This window comes from Rhopalosiphum maidis, chromosome 4 (genome assembly GCF_003676215.2).
Source record: "Rhopalosiphum maidis isolate BTI-1 chromosome 4, ASM367621v3, whole genome shotgun sequence".
Taxonomy (NCBI): domain Eukaryota; kingdom Metazoa; phylum Arthropoda; class Insecta; order Hemiptera; family Aphididae; genus Rhopalosiphum; species Rhopalosiphum maidis.
Genome location: NC_040880.1, coordinates 38646153 through 38671737, shown reverse-complemented (window position 1 = coordinate 38671737; position 25585 = coordinate 38646153). Strand labels below are relative to the sequence as shown.

At 25.1% G+C, this 25585-nt stretch overlaps 1 protein-coding gene across 1 annotated transcript in view; it reads right to left on the bottom strand.

Annotated features, from left to right (window-relative positions):
* Positions 1 to 8190: 8190 nt before the first annotated feature.
* Positions 8191 to 25585, bottom strand: part of LOC113560777 (hemicentin-2-like) — a 324533-nt gene continuing 307138 nt past the window's right edge. Inside the window, exon 7 of the mRNA XM_026966838.1 lies at positions 8191 to 8609. Coding sequence (XP_026822639.1) covers positions 8491 to 8609 — 119 coding nt within the window. The 3' untranslated portion in view covers positions 8191 to 8490. The remainder of the gene's footprint in view (positions 8610 to 25585) is intronic.

The following is a 25585-nucleotide window of genomic DNA, read 5'->3' as shown; positions in this document are numbered from 1 at the left end:
ATATCATAAAACATGATCATTATGCGCGAGTAATATTCTCGGGTGGGCGAAAAAATTACCATAATAATTCGGTTTTCGCTTCGGAACTCGAAACCTTTAATACGTAAATGTGTTCTTGTACGTTAAATCGAAGGAGCTGGGCTGTGCAAATCGGTAGTGAGATTTAATTTGAAACCATGTTATATATTTTAATAATCGAATTTAAAAAAAATATATATCTTAAAAGAATATTCATGTTCTTAAGTTGTTTTTATTTTTATTTTTTTATAGACATATTTATAAATATAATATTTTATTCAAATATTTTAAAGTTACGTTTGTGTTCTTCTGAATATCTATAAATTAACGATAAAACATTATTTTATTTACACTATTAGCTATGTTTAATTTTAAGCATTAAAAATACTGGATAAAATGTTTGTATTATCGTATTTTATTTACGACGAAATTTTCAAAATACTTCCTATTATTTTTGTACTATTTATATGTAAAAGACTTTTTTAATTTTTTTAGTTTATTTTTTTATAAATTTAAATTAAATTTATTTGCACACTACCTTTGTTCTCCACCATAGCCAACCTCCTCCATTACATATAAACAACAAATCACATTTACACAACAAAATTAAAATTAAGCAAATGACTTTATTTTCTCAAACCCATCTTTAATGGTTCAAAATTCTTGAAAATTGTATAGAATATCGTATGAAATTTATTCTCATATCTATTTAAGACTATTATAAATAAATTGGAACAATTTATTTTTATATGCATTTTAAGTGAGAATTAGACAAAATTTATTTTTTTAATTACTCATTTAAACGATACCTAAATAACGATAGATTAATAATTTTGTTATAATTTAAAAACATAATATGTAGAAACTTAAACTTTTATGAATTTAACTATACGCAATAACATTTTTAATTTATTTTAAAATATTAACTATTCATAGATACTATGAATCTATTTTTACTATTTTATGGCATTTACAGAAAGATAATTTTGAGTCATATACGTTGAAATAATATGGTGTAAATATAAATTATTATAATAATTAAGGTACTAATAATAAATGCAATTATTATTTCCAGTGACCCGCTCGACATTTAATGTACAGCAGAGCGTTACGCTTTTGCCTACATTTTTTTATTTTTGAATTTTGGATTTTGATAAAGTCTAGAATATGCAAAATAATGAGATAGAATCAAGAGAAATAAGTGTTTATGATCACGCAGTTTACATTACAATTCATTTTTCTTCTATGCTATGTATTAAAAATTTTGAAAACAACAATAAATAAATTGGTGATGTTAACTATGATACGTAATAAAATCACATTAGTTTTATCTTTTACTTATTTTTATACGACTTTTCTTAAATTTTAATAACTCTGATCTCAAGCTTACTAATTTTCAAGAAAACTTAACAAGATAATAACTTGTTGCAAGATGGAGACGTTCTCATTCTTGCCAAGCTATATGTAAATTATTCCTTGTTATTTTCAATACTTGCTATGTTGAACAGATTTTTACGCTGTTAATCTTGTAATAAATTGACATTCTGTTTGGAGCTGTTTACCTATTCTTAAACATTTTCTTACCCACTATGGAGTCTATATTTCCTCATTAAGAGTTAATTTTCTCTTTCACTCCTAACCACTTCTTTCTATATGGTAAATTTATTACTCCACCTATTTTTTGAGTTTCAAGACCCGCATTAAAACTTAACGCTCGTGGTCAGTTTACTTCTTTCCACTTTATCAAAGTTCTTTATTTTTTACCTAAACCCCTTCAACTGAATCACGTATGTCACAAAACCTTTTGGATTATATTTTTTTCACTATAACAATAAAATTAATTTCTAATTGTGTAGCATTCTCACACGTTTATTTAGCCCTGATTTCTATCGCCAACATTTATCTTTTACATACCCACTCCTCAATATGACATAAAGCACTTTGTCTCATTCCTATACTAAGCCTTAGATCTAGGGACTATTCTTTATTTTCTAAATTCTTTCTAAACTTTAATACAATTGGATAGCTATCTTATCACTATATATCAACGATGATCCTTCTACTGATTTCTTTTTCTATTTATATTAAATTTAACTCATATTTCTACATATGTCTGTTACACTATCTTTTCTGATTTTTTTTTTTAAAAAAAAAATCAAATTTAAAAAAATGTGATTTTCTATTTATTTTACTTTGTTTAGTTACTTATTTTTAAGAAGATAAGATCATAATTTGTTTGAATAATGTTTGATAGCTCAAATTAGAATTAGATACTTATTTAATAGATAACAATATTTATGTATATATATATATATATATATATATATATATATATATATATATCTGAAAGTAGAATTCGTTTAATCAAAAGTAAATGTTAACATTAAAATATAAAAGTTTTAAACGTTTTTGTTCCATATATTGTACACAAAGTGGAAATTTCTATTTTTTTCGTAACGCATATCTTTAACAAAATTGATAGTCAAATAACACCATTCATTCTGTATTATAGTTCTGTACTTTTAACTTTAAATACATTTTATAGTACTATAAAATCCACATTTGTATTGACCACGTTGAGTAAACTACTAAAAACTTTTATCCCATCGTATACACATATTTATGCCATAGAATTGTCATTTTGTTTTCATTATTAATATAATGTGTGACGTTATGTTGTTTGAAAATGATCGAACGAAAAACTTTTCTCAAAGTTTCAAATATTTAATTATGTGGTATTTGAAGCATTCATAGCAAATCGCAAAACAAAATATACCTTTGCCTTATTTAAACGGATGATTAAATTTTTATGTGTATACGATCCAACAAGTAAAATTTATTTTTAAAATATTTCTCGCAAGAAATACATCTTTAGGAAATTTATTTTTTATCTAATGCAAAAATAAAATATTTTTTTTATGATTTATAGTTGTATGGAGTATGGTTACTCAAAGACCTACATTTGTAAAAACTGGAAAAATCACGGTAAAGTGGCATTCATATTAAATCGTCAGAACAGTAGTTGACTTCTTAACTAGTAGCAGAGTGATAGGAAAATTTAAGTAATTTAGATACTCAATAATCAATAATGTTTTTTGTAAAATAAATCACATTAATAAAATATTCATCTACATGCAGCATGATAAGTCAACTTTTTTTGTTTCAGTTTTCATGTATAATACTATTTTAAATCATAGTTCCTGTTGATCACCAACGATACTGTATACTATGACAATCTCATTGAATAATACTAGTATAAAAATAAGAAATTTTGTTTTAAAAAGGTTTAGAGAAATTAAAATAATATTACAGTTGGTATATTTAGTCTTACTATAATAATTTGGTTTGTAAATTTTGTAATATACAAGAACCAAAGTATATTTTTATGTGTGTATTTCCATCTTACACATATTAATAAATATGTAGTTTTAGTATTATTTTATACTTTCTATGAAAAAAAAAACCTACAAGATAAAATTAAAAGATAATAATAGTATTATTTAATCAAAATCGGGATTTTATAATACGATCTGATTTTTTGTTTATATTAAAGTTTAATGGTTCATATTGTATATTTATTTTTTTTAAAGACCGACCAAATGTTTTTATTTTAATTCAGTAAAATGCACCTATTTATTTTTTCATTATAATCTTTTATTAAATATTTTATTATTTTATATTTTCAATCTATATAATTTAAAATATTGTGTTTAATATAATAATCGATGTACATTCATTATTCAGAAAATTATTACTTTCTGAAGTAAATCTATTAAAAAAAAAAACATCGATAATATTTATCAACAATTTAAATTATTAATATTTTTTTTCAATAATTTCCATAATTTTATTAGTTTCAAACATGCCGATAGAAAATTTATTAAAACACACATCTATAATTTTATATAATAATATTAAACTAAATTATATAAAATATTGATTATCTAATGTGGTTACGTTAATTTTTAGGTAATGTAGGTAATTTTTAGATGTACCAACAGATTTTATAAACAAAAAATATATTATTTTCCCCGTTATATTTACCTAGCTTATAGTATTATTGTATTTATTAAAGTAAATCTAACTTTACTTATGTATCAATCTTATGATGTGGCATAATTCATTAGGTGATAGCCAATAGAATCTGTATCCAAAAGGTTATTATTTTGTATACGTTTTATTCTAAATAAAGAATTTTGATAATTTTATAATTGCAGTACTCAACTGAAATAAGTGATTGGATAACTATTTATAATATACTTTATTAATATACTTCAATAACAATGTGAATATGAATAATTCCCAAATAGGTCATTTCTAATAATTATAACATACTGGAATGAGGAATACAAAAAACATCCTTTGAATACAGTTTATCCATATATTTATATCTGAATAATTATTATTATGCATTTAAAATAAAAATTTGGGAATTTCAGAAGACGAAATCCATACCAACGGTTATTCAAATATAATAAATATTTTAGGATTATATTTCAATTACAATATGAGAAACCATAAAAATTCCAAAATCAAAATAATTTTGATCTGAATTATTTAGTAAAAATATATAAACAACACCTTACACTATCAATTGTTTATTTAATATTTATAGGTTGAAAATGTATATCATTTGTTTAAAAATCGAAAAATTATTGATTTTTCAGTATTTATATTGTATTATTATAATTTATAAATATACTTAGACATGTAAATAATTAATAGGTACCAACCAAAGTATTTTTAAAACAACAATTTTGACTACTATTACTTAGGTGTAAATAACATTTGTACATTACTATGTATGTATCTGATAGCAATTGCATTTTAAGAAACAAAATCCGTATACAAAATAAATACAAATCAGATTAATGTACACTTATACTTATTATTTATAGATATATATATGTGTGTTATAGATGACAACGGATATAATCATATATATAAATTATTGATTTGTTTTTTATTGGGGGGATATGTATTCTATATATTTATCTAAAACTAACAAACAAGTTGCTTTATAGTTTTGATATTTTAACAACATTATAAACACAAACCACATTTAAAAATGTATACAGAATACGTTACCTGAGATTAAATATTATAGTGCTGCCTTTATTTTCACAGCGTTAGTTTCTTGAACAAAAACAAAAATGATTAAATTCATAGAAGACACTGTTGACAACGAGCTATTTTTGGCCAAAAATGCCATAACGAAAATTATTTAAGACCGGAACGTTTAAGATTCAACTATTTTATAAGAATATGTCACCAATAGATTTTAAGCTATCGCTAGAAATTATATTGGACCTTAAAATGAGATAGAATTAACATTGTGCATTTGTTAGATGACGTTTTACCAGTCTGGCCACGGAATAATACAAAAAAAAACCGCTCGATCAGCTGATCAGGTTTTTATTTACTGTAATCCATGGAATAATATTTATGAATGATTGAAGTTACTGACATGTGTATTTTCTGCATTAGTTCCTAAATATGATAAAATATTCGACAGTAAATACTAAAATACACCACTTTATGTTGGTAAGTAAACGAATCATATTAATTATTAAAATATTCGTATAAATTAAACATAATATAACATGTAACAACTTATTACAACGTCTGTTTTAAATTCATTACTTTTCGTTTTTTCTAAAACCATTTTCATCCGATATAGACGATGATCTATTAAATTATGATAATACCATTTGGACTTTTCCGTGATAAATATTTAAACTTGAAAGTATAAAAAAAAAGACGAATTTACAAGTATCAGTTTTTTATTATATATTTACAATTCAAAATTCACAAAAAACTTGTTTCACAGAACAGACATATCCATTATATATCTATACATTAATAATACATATATTTAAAGGTAACTGCATGTGTATTTAAATGTGGATATACATTCGATTAAATATAATATATTTTATTAAGGTATTAAATATAAAAAGAATAGTGAAATATATTTTGACATGCTAAAAATGTACAAATAATAAATATTTTCTACAACATAATGACATTGAAGTATTATAAATAATTTTCTAAGTTTACTCAATATTTTATTGTTTTATACGGAAGATAGGTGCTTTTATGTTATTATTTATTTATATTATACACGCATATAATAATTTGAATATTCTATTTAAAAACATTTAAATAAAATACTTTTAAATCAATTTTAGCTTACAAAGATGGTACTTTTTTTTTAATTTTATTATTATAATATTGATAAATCGAAGATACAATAACCTGTGGTGCAGATAATAATACATTTTATTTTATTGACAATGTATACAATTTATAAATATAATAATAAAAAAAAATAAAGATATTTATTGAACGTTAAATAATAAAAATAATTTTTAAAAAAAATGGTTGGTAGATACAGTATAATCGTTTAAGCTGTTTCACTACATACATGGACAGTGCTATAATTTACAATTGAGTACTTTTATTAAAATAATAAATAATTTAACGATTCATCTATTGCTCACAATTTTAGAAACATTTGAATCATCACAAATTGCTTATTTAGTTATTTAAAAATAAAAATAAATTGTGTATGGATTTATATGATACGTACATAGTGATTATTTTAAAGTTTAGCTTGTATTTTCTAATAAAGTATTAACGTTTAAAGAAATATTTTTAAATATTTTAAATTTTAATTTAAAGTATAACACAAATTATTTTTCAACAATTATATTTTTACTTTTTGTTTGTTTTGTTTATTATTCATTTTTGAATTTTTTTAATCAAGTAATAAAAACAATTTCCAAAAACATTAACGTTTGTGGGTTTGTTTTTAAAATAATCACCTTGAACAGATTATAACAAATTGTTAATAATGTTTGTATAATAGTACTATATATAATACAATTGTTGTTATAAATACTTGTCGTTAAATTCTGAATTTATAGATTCTTAACATATGTTTATTATTAAAATTAATTGTTAATCTGTAATACTGAAAAATAAACGTTTTATTTGTATGATTGATTATTAAATAATAATAATAATTTATGTTTAGTAATTTTGTAGTTTTTAAAGAACAAATTACATTCGATTTCTAATGAACTGTATATTCTACATGAGAGAATTTGAAAAAGTTTACTGCTCCAAAAATAATTGTGAAAAAAAAATGAGAAAAAAATGACGACGTTGTAAAACCAAAAGCTTATTTGTTCCTTTTGGAATAAACATACGAACACATTGTTTAAAGAGAAAAATAATGTATTCCTGTGCATTTCCTTTTTGTACGAAAACTAATATCAAAAAGAATTCTCAAAAGCCCGAAAATTTGAGACATATTTGCATTTCTCTTTAATGTTTCACAAATAGTTCAATGAAGTGTATTGTTTTATTTCATCAGGGGTTACTAAGTTTAATATTTCAGTGAATAGTAAAGTTTTGCAAATGTTGAACTATGGCAAACAAAACATGGACTTTGGTGACTCATTCAACCATGATAATATCAATTAACCAACTTAACATTAGTTACACATTTCTTTCGGCTTTAAAATAATTATTTGCATTCGTATTTTTTACAGGTATATTTTAGCGGTTAGATGTTAAATTTCGAAAACGCATAATCATGTATTTTTATAAAATTCCAATCCAGATTAAGTCATTTGTTAAAAAAATTCGGTAAAATAAATTGTTTTCAGATATCAGAACAAATTACTTATTCGCAATACTATATAAATATTTATTTACACAAATTAAAACAATTTTTAGGGAGTTGTCACATCGATGAATAAATTAGTGTATATACGTACACAATAATATAATTTTAGATGTATAAACTCAACATTGTTCTTAATCTTAAAATGTACAACACAATAAACATATGATTGAAATGACCTTACTTGTCATTTATCTTATATATTTAACGCATATAATAATACGTCTTCATTATTTCTACATTATTATATTTTTAAAACTAAAATGTACAAGCCAAAATCGTAAATGTATGGATTTACATAATATCATGGAAAATATCAAATAAATATCACCAATATATACATTTTTCTATATACGAATCGTATACACCATTTAAAACATAATAAAAACTAACACGGATAAAATTTGTATTAAAGTACATAATATTTTTGTTTTATTATAATTATTATAATAGTATTTTATTGTTATCGAATCATAAATCGTTTAACTGGTATATTATAAAGGAATCGACAAACATAATAATGAAATTATAAAACACCATGGCGTAGTGTGTAATGACGTAATATTATTTAATATTAAACAACAGTGTTTTAGAAATTATTAAAAGCTATGTCCGTAATCAAAAATGTATTTACAGTGTTTATTTATTTCACACTTAATCTGTCATCGTTATTATTATTAATATTTTTTTTCTCCTACAATAATAAAGTTATTTTATAGGCGTAGCGTTTTTCGTTTTTCACGCGCTCACTGCAGTCGCACACCAATAATATTGTGCTTTCAATTTGTATTCAAGTTGATAAACATCACTAAGGACGGTATGAGTATCCATATGGACGGACAGCTAAGCATGTTCAGACTCCGTCCGTGTCCGTGCTGCATGGCCGCCGGGTTCTCACCTAAAACAACACGAAATGCATCCGTTGTTACAACATGGGCGACTGTTCAACTACAATACAAACATTTAATTTATATTTTAATTTATTCAACTATATTCAGGTAAATTTTTTAATAATATAATAAAAATATTCTCGCCGAGTGCTGTAATAATATTACTATATTACAGACATCATGATTTTGGTCGAGTCACATGATATTATGATGTTAAAATGATGCGAGTATACGACACTTATTTTCTGGCCCTAACTATTCAGATTGTTCGATGATGTCGCACGTTAAGATATTCGTAACGTGTATAGATACATGTCTTATATATATTTGGGAACGATAGTCGCGATGATTGACTGGTTATATATACCAGTAATTGTCACGTAATCGCGAATTATGTGATTAGAAAATGTCCTATGTTCTCTTATTAACATTATAAACTTTATTAAGTATTAAATATATATGTATAAGTAATGAACAGAGAAGAAGTGTTTAATTTTCAAATCAACGTTTTAAAATTAGATTGAAAACCTATTAAATTTAATAAAGTATAATCTAATATTTTTACTATTATAATTTATTAATGTTAAATATGGTGCTACAATAATTTCACTATGAATTATTTTTAAAATAAATTAAACTGGATATTATACTCGTATTTTATTGATGTTACATTTACAAATATACATATCATATTAAAATATATTATACATAATATATAACTCAATGGCCGGATATCAGTTCTAAGATTTGAATTCATAAAAAAAAATATACCTAATATATTTTTCTAAATATTACAGTCAATTTTATTAAATTAACTTACAAAATATTGTTTATATCTAAAGATTATTATACTAATAAATAATATTAATGTTTAAACGTTTACTACAATTACGTATTTTAATAATACAAAATATATTGTAATACGCATACAAGATGGGATTATGGATATAATTTTGTCATTTGATCCATTTTAACAGTATCTTATGAATTACAAGTTATAAATATGGCAATAATATTATATATACCTATTAGTATTGAGTATATTATATTATAAAAATAAATAAATATACTGACTATAATATAATATTGTATTGAGAAACAATGTGTTATATATTAAATAGCACTGAATACAGGAGGCTAAAACTGTAGTAATTAATAATTTTATCTATTAATAGTTATTATGCACAATTACCAACGTCAAATTAATCTATATAAATATGCAATTATCTTATAATATCTATATTAAATAAAATATAATCCATATACATTCAAATATATTATTTGTCATCATTATTCGATACGTCAATGGTACTAAATTTCGTAACATACCTATTATTCATATTTTTCATCATTAAAAGTTAACGTACTTAACATAGTTATATGTATAAGTTACTATTTACCTATGTAATATAAATACATTTTAAATTTAAATTTAAATAGATACCTAACATAAATAAGATCTACATTTTAAGTTTAAATAGTTTTATTCGGTGCTTAAATTGTCTTCTAAAATAGTCACCTATCCAAAAAAAGACGTTTATATGTCACTTACATTCAAAATCTTATACATCGAACAAGATCATTTTTTTAAATAAAATTATTTTAAATAGTGTTAATCAACGAAAATACCTAACATGTCTTTCAATACTGATATCAATTTAAAAAAATATATTTATATACATAAATAAATAATAAATACACCAAATAACATTATAGTCCATTCATTAAATCAGGTTACATACAAGCAATCATTCGAAATTGTTGAAAGTAAGTGATAAGTTGATGCGCCTTGCATATAATATGATGGTAGTACAATTATTATAATAATGTAAAACAATAAAATATGAGTAATTATATTATTTAATAGAACATTTTAATAAGAAAATTAAATAAAATCGTTAGTGACTGGTAGTGTGCTCTGTTGTCAGGGACAATAACTAATTTAGCGTATTGTAAAATGTCGAACATCGTTTCTCTATACAAAATAATATTATACTCAACTTGTTTTTATATATACTAAATGCTATTCGATGTACAAATAATGGTAATTCCTTTCGTTCGGTATTAACTTAAGTATAATTAGTTTATTCATATAAACTATAAAATAATATTATGATAATATTGTTATATTCGTATGACAGAATATACCATTTTAAATGATTAGCAAAATTAATTAATTAACAATATTTTGATTTTAAGGGAAACATCGTAATTTAAATTAACATATTTAAATAAATAATTATTTTAAAAAATACAGCAGTTGCAAGTCAGTTTTTACTATGCATGTGTGTATTGTGTATACCTATAGCCTAACATCTATATAAAGATCTATATAATAGTTATACGAAATATTATCATTTATCACCAAACCAAACTTATTATAACTACCCTTCAATTTACTTTACAAGATGTTTCTATCCCATCTTATAGTATTTTCATAAATAATAATACTCGATACTCATACAAACGTAAAAACCAACAATTACTAAAATATGTTACATGTTATCAGAAGGATTGAAATCTTCCTAACTATTAAAATGTTCATAGCCATATTGAATTGTGACGAGATTATATTTAATTTTTAATATGAAGATGAATTGACATAACATTACTTTGTGTAGAGTGTACATTTAGCAATTCATTGCTTAAGCAATCGAGATTTAGCACATATTTTTACACTAACCAATGAAAACCGATCGTCAGTTGACTGATTGTCTTAGACCAACAAATGACTAAGGATATTAACTATGGATAACTTAACATGTTAATCATACAGAAAAACAAATTAACACGACCAGTTCGAACAGTTAGCGAATGGCTTCGTAGACCGTCAAATAGGCCATTCTATTGTTTTATCCTACCCTAGTAAAAACTAAAATTACACAACTACAGATCATATAGGCTATAGACAAACAGGATATCGTCCGAGTCACCATGGTTTAAAAATCAACGAATTATTTGGGTGCTAAGTAAAATAAAGTAACAAGAATTTCGTCGAGATTAAAAAAAATGTATTCACAAAAAAAAAACAAGACACTTTTTAGTGAGATGAATGTGACTTGTCGTCCCAGTGTTCCGGTCTCATGGGATGGTTTAACCTAAACGCATTCAAGATATATGTATAATGTTCGATTCGCGATAACTTTCGCCCGAGACAACGCCACCGTAGTTGTACTTTACTACCTATGTAACAGGATACCTCTTACACTTACGGATAAATAACGACTTACAGTAGTATATTAATGTATATTCTATGCTATTATCATCGTAATTAAAATGTATAAATAATAATTTAAGTACCTATTGGAATAACGATAATTTTATTTTTTAACAGTTATCAAATATAGACACTTAAATTATTACTTGAGACTAGCGGCCCTAACTTAGGGCTTGCAGGCATCCTTTAATACATTTTGTATGGTCCACATTAAAACTGAATTTTATATTCTAAAATCCAAAATTCTGAACTTTTAAAGTTAATAATATATAATTATTATTTTATGGTTTTATTGTATGCAATATATTTTATTTATCTTATCTTATTATACTTATATCTTTTAATTATTATCATTGAAAATATAACTAGAAACTAGCCATTTTTACATCCAGGGGAAAAAAGTACTTCAAACGAAAACTCCTTTTTATGTAAATAAAACGTAAATTCAAATTTATTCACTGCATGTAGCCCGTAAGTAATTTCAAAATTAATATTTGGCCTTTTTGAAAATCCTAAATGGGACGGGGGATTGCTATTTTGCGGTATAGTTGATTAACTATAGGTACCACGTTATAGTTTTTTGATTGAAAATAAAATATCATTTCTTATCATTTCGAATCTTCTAGATTCGTGTCACGATTGAATTTAAATGGGTAATTATTGATATTATTATAAGCATAAAGGAAAAAAGTTGGTCAAATTTTAGGGAAGATACATAGTTTCTGAATGAACACTTAAACAGGAAAATGAATTCACATACCTTATTAGTGTTTTAAAATGTGTTATATATTTGATTTCTAAATTATAAAGATTACTTATGCAGTAACAAATTATATAATCCACAATAATAATCATAATATGAATAACAGTTGATACGAATTTAACATAAAATACTTCCATAATAGCGAAAAATCAAAAAAGTAATTAACTTTCTAGTTACTAAAATGTCTTAATAATATAAAATGGTTTTATTTCAGATAGATAATACGAGTTGGAATAAATATAAAAATTAACTGTTGACTCTAAAAATAGAGAAATTATATTAAATAATACATAAAGAAACCAATTCATAAATAATATTATAATAATAATAAACTATAAAACAGAACTATTTGAGCTTCTTTAGTATCTACTTTTGAATAATATACGTTATAATATACAGCGAGTATCAGTATATTGCATATTATAATTTATACACATGGTACGTAATTTTAATACTGTGCATATATACCACTCCATCCGTTTAAAGATACCACGGCCTTTCTCGACAAACTGCAGTATAACTTTACTTCGAGGGAAAACGATTTTGGTATCGGTTATCAAAGTTTTAAAATTACTTTCGAGAAATGTAAGCGATTGTCAATATTAATATTTTGCAGAGTTTACAATAAATATTATTGTATTCGAATTTACATTTCGCAGCGTAATGGTTGCAGAATGGCGAGAAAACTTTTTTCAGATTACTTTTTGAATACGTTGCGTTCGAAAATTCTACCTATTCGAAGATACTGTTGGTATATCAAACTTAGTCAGTTATTCATTTAATATAAATCACCGACAAACGATCGTTGTTTATAATGCGAATGTACCGTTCTTCCAAAATAAACAAGGGATCATTTAAAACAAATTGTTTGTATAAATCAATGGCTGTTTAGTGATAATCGATAAAATTTAACTTTTTTTTTTATTTATTTTTTTACATCATATCATTTGAATTATATTAATTTTCATTGAAAATTTTATTAATAGGTGTTAATTTTTTTAATTATATGTTTCATAACAAGACAGTACGATCACGATGCATATTATATTAATTTCTTTTCACTAGAACAAATGTTTAGAATGTTGATCCATGTGACAAAAATTTATTTATTTAAATGGTTTAGACAATACAATATCATAACTAATGTGTAGAAACAGTATATACTATATACACATTAATTATTACAATGGTAACTTTAAAACTCATAGCAAATTACTCTTAGCTTTGTTGTAATGGAATGTGCAGCATATTGTATTACATTTTATTTATGTATATACTATATAAATATAAAATATTAATGTGCTTAGCATATTTTATGTAAATAACTCAAATACCAGTGTGAGCGATCTAAAAATAGAAAAAACTATGAAAATTACAATAATAATAAAAAAAAGCTTTTATTTTTTACTACTTATTCATTTAAGAAAATATACATATTTATATATTATATTATAAATATTATAGATCGATTATTTTCTACATAAACGATTTAAAATTTCTACAATTTATAATTCTAAAATGAAAAATAATCAATAATCAAGGTTAAACTACGCATGTAATACAAATAATAAGCACGTGACAATAACAACTAGATGTTAATATATCGTGAAATAATTTTTAACAGATGCACAAAATAATAAAAGACGTATTTTATCATTAAATGCATATTTTATTACAGAAAATATATATTTTCAGCTATAGAAAAACTTATACATATCATATCTTTAAATAATATATTTTTATAAGATGTTTAACAGTGACAAGAAAGTTTTGAATACCGTTACGTAACATACGGTATTACGCACACAATGTATAAAATATAGAATATAATTAAATTAACGGTATTCAAAGAGCAGTGCAATATGATTCAAATAATTTTTAAAATACTGATGAAGTTGCTTTTTCTACATAGTGAGTTTTGAACTTCTTTCATTATTGAGTAGGTCATTGAAATGGACGTGGTAAATTTTAATTCAATGATAAATAATTGAATTCGAAAAACGATTCTGAGTGGAGACGATATATCAGCCTCTATTTCTAAGGTTATTTTATAATTTATAAAACGGATACGATTAATATTATTAAATTAGTTTTATATTTATTAGTAATGTGATATTTTCAACTATAACTACTTTTTATCTAAAAAATCGCATATTTTATATAATAATTATAATCATAGAATATTATAAATATATTATGATTATTATTAATTTAAAGTCCATACTGACATATCTTAGAAGTGTGTAAATTCAGTACAATGTTATAAAATTGCTTAATAATTAGTCAAAATAATTTGAAAATTCCATTAAAAATAGAAAATAACTATATAATTTTTAATTCTGCAAGTGTTTATTAAAAAAATTATACTTATGTACTTTTGATCCTTTTTAAAAACACAAAAACATTATAAATGGTAATAAAATCTAACAACAATTTACGAGGAACTTTGTATTAAATTTCAATCCTTAATCCTTATCTATTAAATTCAAAAATTGAATACATTTCTAGTAACAAAGTAATTTAAAAATGTTCATCATTTTAATGAATTTTGCCAACATTTGGACTTAACTCTTTTAAAAAAAATTATGACCTTGTATTTTTAATATTTTCACATTTCTGTAATTAAACCATTGAATACCATCTTGTATTCAGTTTTCAAGCTTGTTTATTGGCAAACGAAATTAAATCTCTATAAAATGTACAACAATTCCCAATATATTTTGAAAACCATGAACTCGGGGGTCTAGAAAATTTATATTTTAAATTTTCAGTGTAAATTTAAAGTCTCTTCGGTTACTCATTTTTAAAATACAATAAAAAATTAAATCTATGATTAGTTAAGTGTCGTTTTTCAATTTTTCCGTAGGATATTTCATTTTTATTTTAACCGATTATATTGAAAATTACTGTAAATTATTTTACTTTTGATTCCTCCATTGTGTCAATAATATCTGATTTTCTAAAAAAAAACCACCCTCATAGTCGAGAGTTTTTGATTCTTTCAAAAAGCACAAAAAAAATTATAAATGGTAATAAAATCCTACATTGTAAAACCAATACATTCGTCCCTGTGCTCAGAATCTAAAATATACGTCGCAATTTAAGAGAAGTTGTAAATGTCATATCCTCAAGAGACCCGATAATACTACGTGTGTTAGTTTTTTTTATTATTATTGTTATTTGTTATATTTATTATTTTATACGAAATGCCTACTCAATATTTCAGAATATTATATTATAGTTTCGTAGTATTTTATTTGTTTTTTTTTCAACTGTTTGAAGTAGTAATGCAATGTGTTTGTCAAGCAATTTTACGTTCCCGCAATTCGCTTAAACTACTCATCTGATTTTTACTAAACAAAAACTAATATGATTCTCGGAGCCTCGTGGGAGTGATTTGTGCTTGGTTATTCCCTCGAGAGAAATATTTTACGGACAAAATGAGGAGTAAAAATAAGGTGACTGCTGTTACCATTATTCGTTTAAACTACTTCACCGCTTTTTTCACGACAAAAAGTAATAATGCGATAATTTAAGGCATTGAACGTGCCTAGGTAATAATGTGACGCACATACTCATCATTAAACAATATAATAATTTGGATAACGGACTTATTCAAACTTTTACATCGAATGATTCCTCAGGCTGTTTAAAACAAACTGACGACTTAAAAATTATTAATGACAAAACAATTTTATGTTTTTGTACAAGTGTATTTATTTTTTTAATAAAATATTAATGTAATATATAAAATATCAATTATCGGCATGTGTCACCGATAACATAATAATTAAGGTTAATATCTCTAATAATACTTGTTTTCATTATATAGTAAAGACAGAATGTTAACATTGATGATTGAATTAATTTGTTTTCTCTATTGCGCTACAACCGGCCCCTTAAAAAACGCTCTTCATGAAGTTCAATTTGAATACCTTATATTTTAATAAGATATTTGTTGGGTAGGTTATTGAATAATGATATAGTGTGGTCGTATGTTAATTTATGGTGCATCGATAGTTATGATTATAATATTATGACGTATGTTATTACGATAGTTATTCAAACACCATCACTCTTCGTTGATTAAATTAGATTTTAAAATTTTAGAAACATTGTCTTTTATTACTTGACCCTCCCCCCTCAATATCATTTAATAGAATAAAAATAGTTCAAACAAAAAGTGCTTAAAGAAAAATTAACACATATTTTACTACCGATGGCATACCTACATCTAACTCGTAGTATATGCTGTACTTTATTTATAATATATAAGTACTACATATTTTATAGCTTTTTGTGTATAAAATTAAAACATAATTAATATAAAATAAATATAGTAAATATTTTATTAGTATATGATTTATAACTTGTCTTGTTTTTATATCAAAACCATTTTATTTTTAATTTCAGAAGTTTATCATTAATCAATATATTTAAAAAAAATGTACGTCTTTATTTATAGGTTAAATTTTTATATTACTCTTAAAGTATAATTTTATACGTGCGTCAAAACTAAATGGTGAATTAAATGGGAATTATGAAACTTTATTTAATTTGTTTAATGTTCATAAACTTTTTACTTTTTAGTCATGCGCTTTGACACGCCTTTATCTAAACTTATGTATATCCATAAATCATTTTTATTGATGTTAAATTATTAACTAAACCACCACCACACACACAAAATAAAAATAAATAACGAATATGTCCAAGTTACTTTAAATCAAACAATATTAATAACTAATTTATAAAAGTTACAATAATTTCGAAAATAGTTTATAATTACATTCCCTCAAACTTTTTCTATATGTGTTTAATCCTCATACTTATCAAGAATTCGAAAAAGTATAAAACACTGAATCTAATGACAAGGTGATTGTCAGATATCCAACAATAACTACTTTTGAAATTGGATTTGTTTTTCGATATAACAAAACTTTCGTACATTCAATCTATTTAACGCTGTTCGAAATAACAATATTATGTTTTTGTAACACGATGCCGTGCGATATTGAATAAATAACTAAATAGGTACACATTAAAAGAAATTTATTTCGATAAAGGGTGTAGTTAAATGCGTATTACAGCTTACAAATAATGTACACCATATACAATGGATAATATGCAATCCATGCAGGCGCTATACAACAACTATGTTTTTAAATATTAATGAAATGCGTTGGCTTTCCAATATTTATGAAAAGAATCGAATTTAATATTCCGTGTTTCTCTGACATATTATTTTTAATATCACACACAGTTTTTCAGGTTACACAGATCGATCTGACTGGAAATATCTCGCAATAATAGTGTTACAAATAACCCAAAATAAAAATATAGCGAACCAAAGTAATTTTAAAATAATTTAAATTCATTGATGATAATACATTGCTAATAAAAATAAAAAATAAAATACTAAAATCATTGAGACGTTGAAACGATTCGATCCAAAGATTAATTGGGTTTTTGGATAAACCATCAGATTTTGTGAAATGAGACTGTTTTGATCATAGGTATAATACGCATAAGCTGATTACGAAAAGTAATGCCTAATGCTTAGAAGCATATTAGACATTTTGCTAACCTAACCTATTATATCAGTTTTCTACAAAGCACGAAATAAGTGTTAACTAAAACATAAGCACACTGACGAGGACTGTAAAAGGGTCTATTGATTAATACCTAGGAAAAAATTCTAAAGACCAGCTGTTTTAAAAATCCTTCCGCTAAAATTAATAATTCGTAAATTTTAAACAACTAATAATATTATAAGTGTAACTTTTAAATTAAAATTAATATAATTATGTTTATTTACGATTATTATGAAGTGACTTAAATTAACATTTTTTAAAACATTGATGCACCTAAATTGTATTGATTTGTTTTGTAATAATAAAATATTGATGATATTTTAAGTTATTTTATTTTTCCTATTTTTGCATTTTAAGGTTTCTATAATCTAACATCATCAGTTGATAGTCATATGAATTTATTAGTACACACATTTTTTAACATACTTTAATTATTATTCGATGCTAGTCAAGATAAAATATGCAGTTCGTTAGAATTTATTAGGTATTTTAAGTGTCTAATAATTTTCTTAGTAAATAAAACATAAGTATTTTTATATAATTATACATTATTTCATTATTTTTGTTTTCGTTAAGTATAAATATCTAAACCTAATAGGTTTGAAGGACGAGTTTTTCTAATTTGGTTATTTAAATATTTTGGTTTTTCGGATTATAATTATATAAATAAAACTTTCCATGTAACCTATTTTTTTACTGTATTTTTAGTTTTGTTTTATGTAACGTCGGGAAAAGAATAAAATAAAAATAAATACTAAATGACACAGTAAATAAAAGAATCAAAAAAAAAAAAAAAATTCGCAGTACAACAATAAAACTTTATATTTTCACTATAATGTTATTATTAAGTTGTGTAAAACTGTAGGATAAATAATCAAAAAATAAATAAATTTGTGTACATTTTTCTCCTAATGAGAGAATAAATCATTTATCTTAAATGTAATAGGTATATTGTATTATTTATTTAAATATAACGTTCTAGTATTATATAATATCAAGTTTTTATCAATTTTTTTTTTTTTAAAAAAAGAGTGGAATAATACCATACATTTTCAATTGAAATGTACATACTTTTATATGGGTGTACAAAAGTGTTCTAAGATTCAACTTAATTGTAATAAATACTTTTATAAATCACTGTCTTTTCAGAACCTTAGATAGGTAGTCTACAAAATAATCAAGAAAATTTAATTGTTGATTTCATAATTCATTAATATTAAAATTTTACCATATATTAATTTAAAAATGTAAATGTAATTACTTTAAACTGTGTTTACAATCAAATTTAATACAAGGCACTGATTTTAATTTAGTAGGTATGTTAATTAATGATTTTACTTAAATTACAATTTTGATTGGGTTCAATGTGTAAAGCATAAAAATATTATGTAACTACGACTTGCATAGGAAATCAAGAATTTCTTACATTTTTTTCCTGTTTTCATAATTTTTACTTATAAAAACAAAAAATTTGTTCAATTATTAATCTATATTAGTGCTATATGAACATTTTTAAATTTTTAACTGACGCAATGTATTATTTTCTATAGAAAGAAGCGTTTATAAAAAGTCTAAGGCCGATAGTTTACCTCGCTCTAACCTTAATATAAATATAAATTCCTGCAGCTAAATTAAAATATGAATTATCAAGATCATCCAAACTTTTTTACAAAAGGTAAGAAAAATTAAATGGTGAAATGAAATACCAAATAATTTATTTATAACAAAATTGCTGAAAAAAATCAAAAAAAAAAATCCAATCGTAAAAATTTCTAATCCCTTGATTTATTATTTAGTCAATATAAATTATAGAATGTATAATATACACTTGAAAGCAAAAATATCATATTATAAGATTGCATTTGGTAGTTATATAGTTAAGGAAAATTATCAAATAGTTAATTTTAAAAAAATACAATAAATAGTTTATGAATTTAAATCAATAAAGTATTATATTTCAAAAATTACTTAAGTTATACTTTAATAAATTACAATTAAATATAATTATTTAAAAATATATTTTATGAAATTACATCTATAGATAATAATATTAAGAATTAATGACTATAGTCATTATTTATTTAGCTTATAGCTATATAATTAATAAGACTAGAATTAAATTATTATAAGTAACAATATATCAGGTAAATTTCATTCGAAAAAAACAGTTGTAAGTAAGGGATAGGTATAGCGCTTATTTTAAATAAAACTATATACTAGTAAGTGTGTATACATATGTAAAAACTAAAAAAGAGTATACGATTTTTGAGAGTATAATGTACTTAGTAAACATTTAACTTCGTATCACATTTTCAGGTCAGATATAAATTATACAAACTTAAAAATTCTGTAAAATGATATTTAACATAACAAAGATAAAATATTTAAATTTTTTTCACATTTTCATAATATAACTGACTTGATAATTAATCAATGAAAACGCCGAATATTTAAAGTTACTTACCATGGAATAAGCTTAATTCGATTTCGCTGAAAACGGGTAAGCTAAAATAAATTTACTCTTTTTTGAAATTGTTCAGTCCTTTTTTTTATACCTCGCGAATATAATGTGAAAATAAAAAATTAAACGATTGATATATTTAATATTAGAATTATGTAATGTTTGGCTTCTTCTATAACCTACTAAAAAAAAAAAAAAAAAACTATAAGGATAACAAAACTAAAAAAAACCCATAAATAATCATTATGCTGAATTCATATTGGTAGTTTCGTTCAATATCCCAAACCATATATTAGTTAAAAAGAATATGAGATAAGTTTTGGATAACAATAATTTATGAATAATTACAAATGCTATAATGTTTTGTTAAATGAGTACTGAATGCACATCTCTTAATTGCATTATGCGCGAAATTTACCAAAGTTGAATCGGTATTATGGCTTTCAATAGCAAATAAATAATGTTTTTTATCAGTCGGATGTTCAATGCACAAGCATAACAACAATATATAAAACATTGATCGACAAAAATATAGACTTTAATTAACACGAATTACGGTTCATGGTTCTTTCGACAATTCACACATATAGCTAGATATGCTAATAGCTATCAGAAATTGATCAGATCTGATTCGTTTGGTCACGATGTTATTATGAGGGTTGTACTCAACCGACGATAACGATAAAAGTTCTAACTTTTAGCACTCACAATACAAATTGCCTCGACACTAGTCCATATTAATAAGGAGTGATTAAAAAGCCACACTATCGCGAATCTAGGACAAGGGACGGAATGAGAACAATCAACTTTGCATATATTTTATCAAGTTATTCACGTCTGACCCACCAATTCCTTACTTAAATGATTTTTAAAGAACGAAAATCGATAAAAAATCAAAAATGAAACTTGTTTTATAAATATTATCTGATTGTAAAACTTCAAAAATTAATATTATATTCTGCCAAGAGCTATCCAACTTAGCAAAGAAAATAAACGTGGGGATATTATTTGTTAAAGCGAATAGTGTTAAGTCCCAATATCTAACCTTCGTATTATGTAAGGCACTATAGAATTTGTGTAATCGTTCGAAATAATTAAATTTGTCAACTATGTGTTCGTGTATGTGAATTTGCATGGCTGTGGGACTGTTGAAACAATAACGGTAATACTGCTAGATAGGGTATAGTTAGTAAGGTTATATTTATCCTGCTTGGTCTGAATATTTACCAGTTTGACCGTCCAAAATGAAAATTGAAACGTGGTCTGTGGCTTGAGCATTTAATTAGCGTAACGAGAGAATCAGAGAAGGTTATTGTTGTTTATACTTCGCATCTTACCAATAACAATATCAAATATTTACAAGACCTTTAAGTTTGGCGTCTACCCTCTTTACTTTATTGATTTTGATGTTTGTGTGGACGTATATGTATGTATAATGTATATATATCAACGCAGCCACATATATTAATAAAAAGGATTACTGCTTCCGGGGACTAGCCACGGGTTATTATAGCTGACCTACCACAATTAATCATACGACTCCGGTTTAATATTTCAAAAATATCCCTCTCATACCATAAGACCTATATATTATGATGCCACTTACGCTACTTCTAATATCCGAAGCGCCGTAATGGGACCTCCCTGGAAGGAGATTTCATATTTGTACTGTAATTTGTGAGACCTTAAACATGTAAGTTTATCTGCGTTCTATTGTTGATGGCCTTCCGAATAAATCATTTCACTTAAAGAATACAGCCAGCCACAGCAAGCAGTAGCCAACGTATTCTAAAAATCAATTATTATATTTTAAAATAAATTATTCAAATAATACTAAAATAGTTAAAGTGCGCTTATTTTGTTAAAATAATAAAAAAAAACGCAACATTAATTGATGCATTGACAAATTATATTTACTAGGAATATATAAAACTCAGCACATACCAACATTTATGGTTTTTTTTTTCAAATAAAATTCAAATAATTATTTTAAGAAGACGTGTCAATCGTTTTTTTTTTTATATTATGCATTAGCAGATAATATAATATTATGACATCCTACTCATTTTTATATTAAACTAAATACGAATCATATTAAGTTAACGTTGTATTGGTATATTTACTTTATTCGAAATGTCGATTACAATAACAATCCTGTACTTCTTTCTAAAAATATTTAATACAATTTAATAATCGTACTTAAATTTTTTAAACATTTATGTTTATTAGACAATTATTACTACAAATACTATATATATATTATATACAATATATTATTAAAATATAATTTTACCAATACTTATAATTAGTTGCATGTATAAGAAATTTATTTTTTATGCATTAAAATGTTACGAAATCAAATATGAATTTATATTTTCGGTCTTTTATATTTTATCTAAGACACGATATTTTTTAGAAACGTGCAATCAGTTTTATTTGAATAGTTGAAAATAAATATTAATAAATTGATTTGTCGTTTAAAATTATAAAATGACTCAAGCAGTTTCGAGTCTTGACATAGAATCGTATAAATCTTAAATTTAATTTTGCATTAACAATAAATAATAATATTACCAGCTATCAAACCTGTTTTTATCGAAACAATATGAATAAATACAAATGTTATGATCTAAAATAATTTAAAAATATAGTAAATGGTAGAATACAATTTACTGAGAAAAATGTGTAAAAGAGTAAAAGACTACTTCTTTTGTTCTAACGTAATGTACGTAAATGCACTAGAAATAGACGACCGAATTCGATTTCAACCTGACTAACTTTTAATTTGATATCCATCATTTTGTACGAAAAACTTTCCACGGAACACGCTTAAGGTGGTGGTAGTAGCAGCGGCGGTGTCACATATGTTCTAAGTCAGCTAACAGACGGCTCTAGGGGTGATAGACTCGATTCAAATCTGATTGAAAGTGAAACTATTACCTAAAGCAGTATATATAATCCTCGAGGGAATCCTCCGGAATCAATTACGAAGGTCATAATACGGATGCGTTCGGGAAAATTTCATTATACATGTATACAGAGTGATTCACCAAGCATGCTCACTCCCTCCCGCTATTTAACCTTTATTAATGGATTTATACAAGTTCTGATTTTTAGAATTTATAAACACACTTAAATCTCGTATATCATTTAAAAAGTTTCCCGTGGCATATAAACTTTTTTCTTCAATAAGAATCACCCTTTTTTACAATAAAATCTGCATTTTAAGTACATTTTATTTATCTAAATAAATATCCAGTCTATTGAGTAGTTCTTAACCTTAGCGTTATAAGGATAAACACCCTAATAACGGCAATATAATATGTGTAAGGTACTCACAAGTCACAACATTTTTAAAATAAAATAGTCTAATAGTTTAATATTAATTATTAATAACTAACTATACATAATTTTCCAATAATTATAGATACCTACCTTAACTTCCAAACCTATGATTTATGACTTATTATCCGTAGTATACTAAATTTAATAACTCTAAAAATATTCTTTTGTATTTGAACATCAATATTTTCAAAAATTTATTTCTCAACAATTATTCACAGTGAAAAAATGGATGTCATCATTTAGAAAAAATAAATTTGTACGTAGCCACAGAAAACTTTTAAATGCTATAAAAATTCCAAGTATTTTAAGACATAGTTCTTAAGTATTATTAAAAATTCCAAAAATATAACTTTGAATAAATACATTACTAAAGAAAAAATAGTAGAGAACGCTGCTTAGAGAATTGCTCTACTCTATATATTTATGTATATATATATATATATATATATATGTGTGTGTGTGTGTGTGTGTGTGTGTGTGTGTGTGTGTGTGTGTGTGTGTGTGTGTGTGTGTGTGTGTGTGTGTGTGTGCGCGCGTGTGTGTGTGTGTTTCGCAGCGACGCAGAGTTAAGTCCGCCCGAGTGATAATTCTGCACACACGAGTATACTATACCCCGGCGACTTGCAGAGCTCTTTTTCACCACCGACCGCTCGCACTTGCGTGAAAGGTTCTAATCCGATCGGTTCTACGTTTTGTCCCGCGGTTAATCCTCGTCCCGAAGAGGTAACGCGGTTTTCGGCTGGTGAGCCCGGCCCATCCACCCTGCCGCACAGTTAGTGGCAAAGACGACCGTATATTATTATTATTTGTGTGTACGCAGTACGCGTATATAGCTCGGATACGCCGTGTTTGAGAGATTAGAAAATAGGGATCGGGTATAGCCGGTATCCGCTGTGAACGTATTATGGGTGGGTGGGTGCTCGCTCGAACAAACTGGCTTCGTTCATTTATCAATGCCATCATCCATTCACTAGCACACTCTCTTCGCGCGCGCCCATCTATCCCTACCCTTGACAACGGGAGGGGATGCTTTCCGGGTTTTGGTAAATTCACCGGAGCTACCCCATCAGTCACACGCCAAACAGATTTGGTTCGCGTAGTTTAGGAGTCGTGTGTGAGCGCGCACGTATCCTCCGTGGTGTCGACCGTCGCTCGCCCCGCAATGACGGTCTTAAACCGGCCGTGTAAAAAGGGAAAAATTCGCAAACGATTAACCCGTTGAAAAAAAATAAAGTTTAACAGTAGGTACGTATTGATATAGTGCGCAGCGACGGAAACGATTCATAACTAGTTTGGGCCTTTCTGTCGACCTAGATGGATATCGCCTCGTTTGCGAAACGTGAACGATTATTGGATCGACTACGATAAACCACCTCAGTTATCACTGACGACAGGTGTCCTAGGAATCTAAGACCCTAAAATATGTGTACCCTATAGACGTTATGTTTTATTTACCATCTAGTAAATATGTAACTTTTTTACAAGAAATTATGATTAATATTAAATTACATATATACTCGTATTTTATACCAATGAACGAGTAGGTACCTAAGTACCTATATTTGGACTTGAGAGATTGAAAGGCATACAATATTATAACGTTA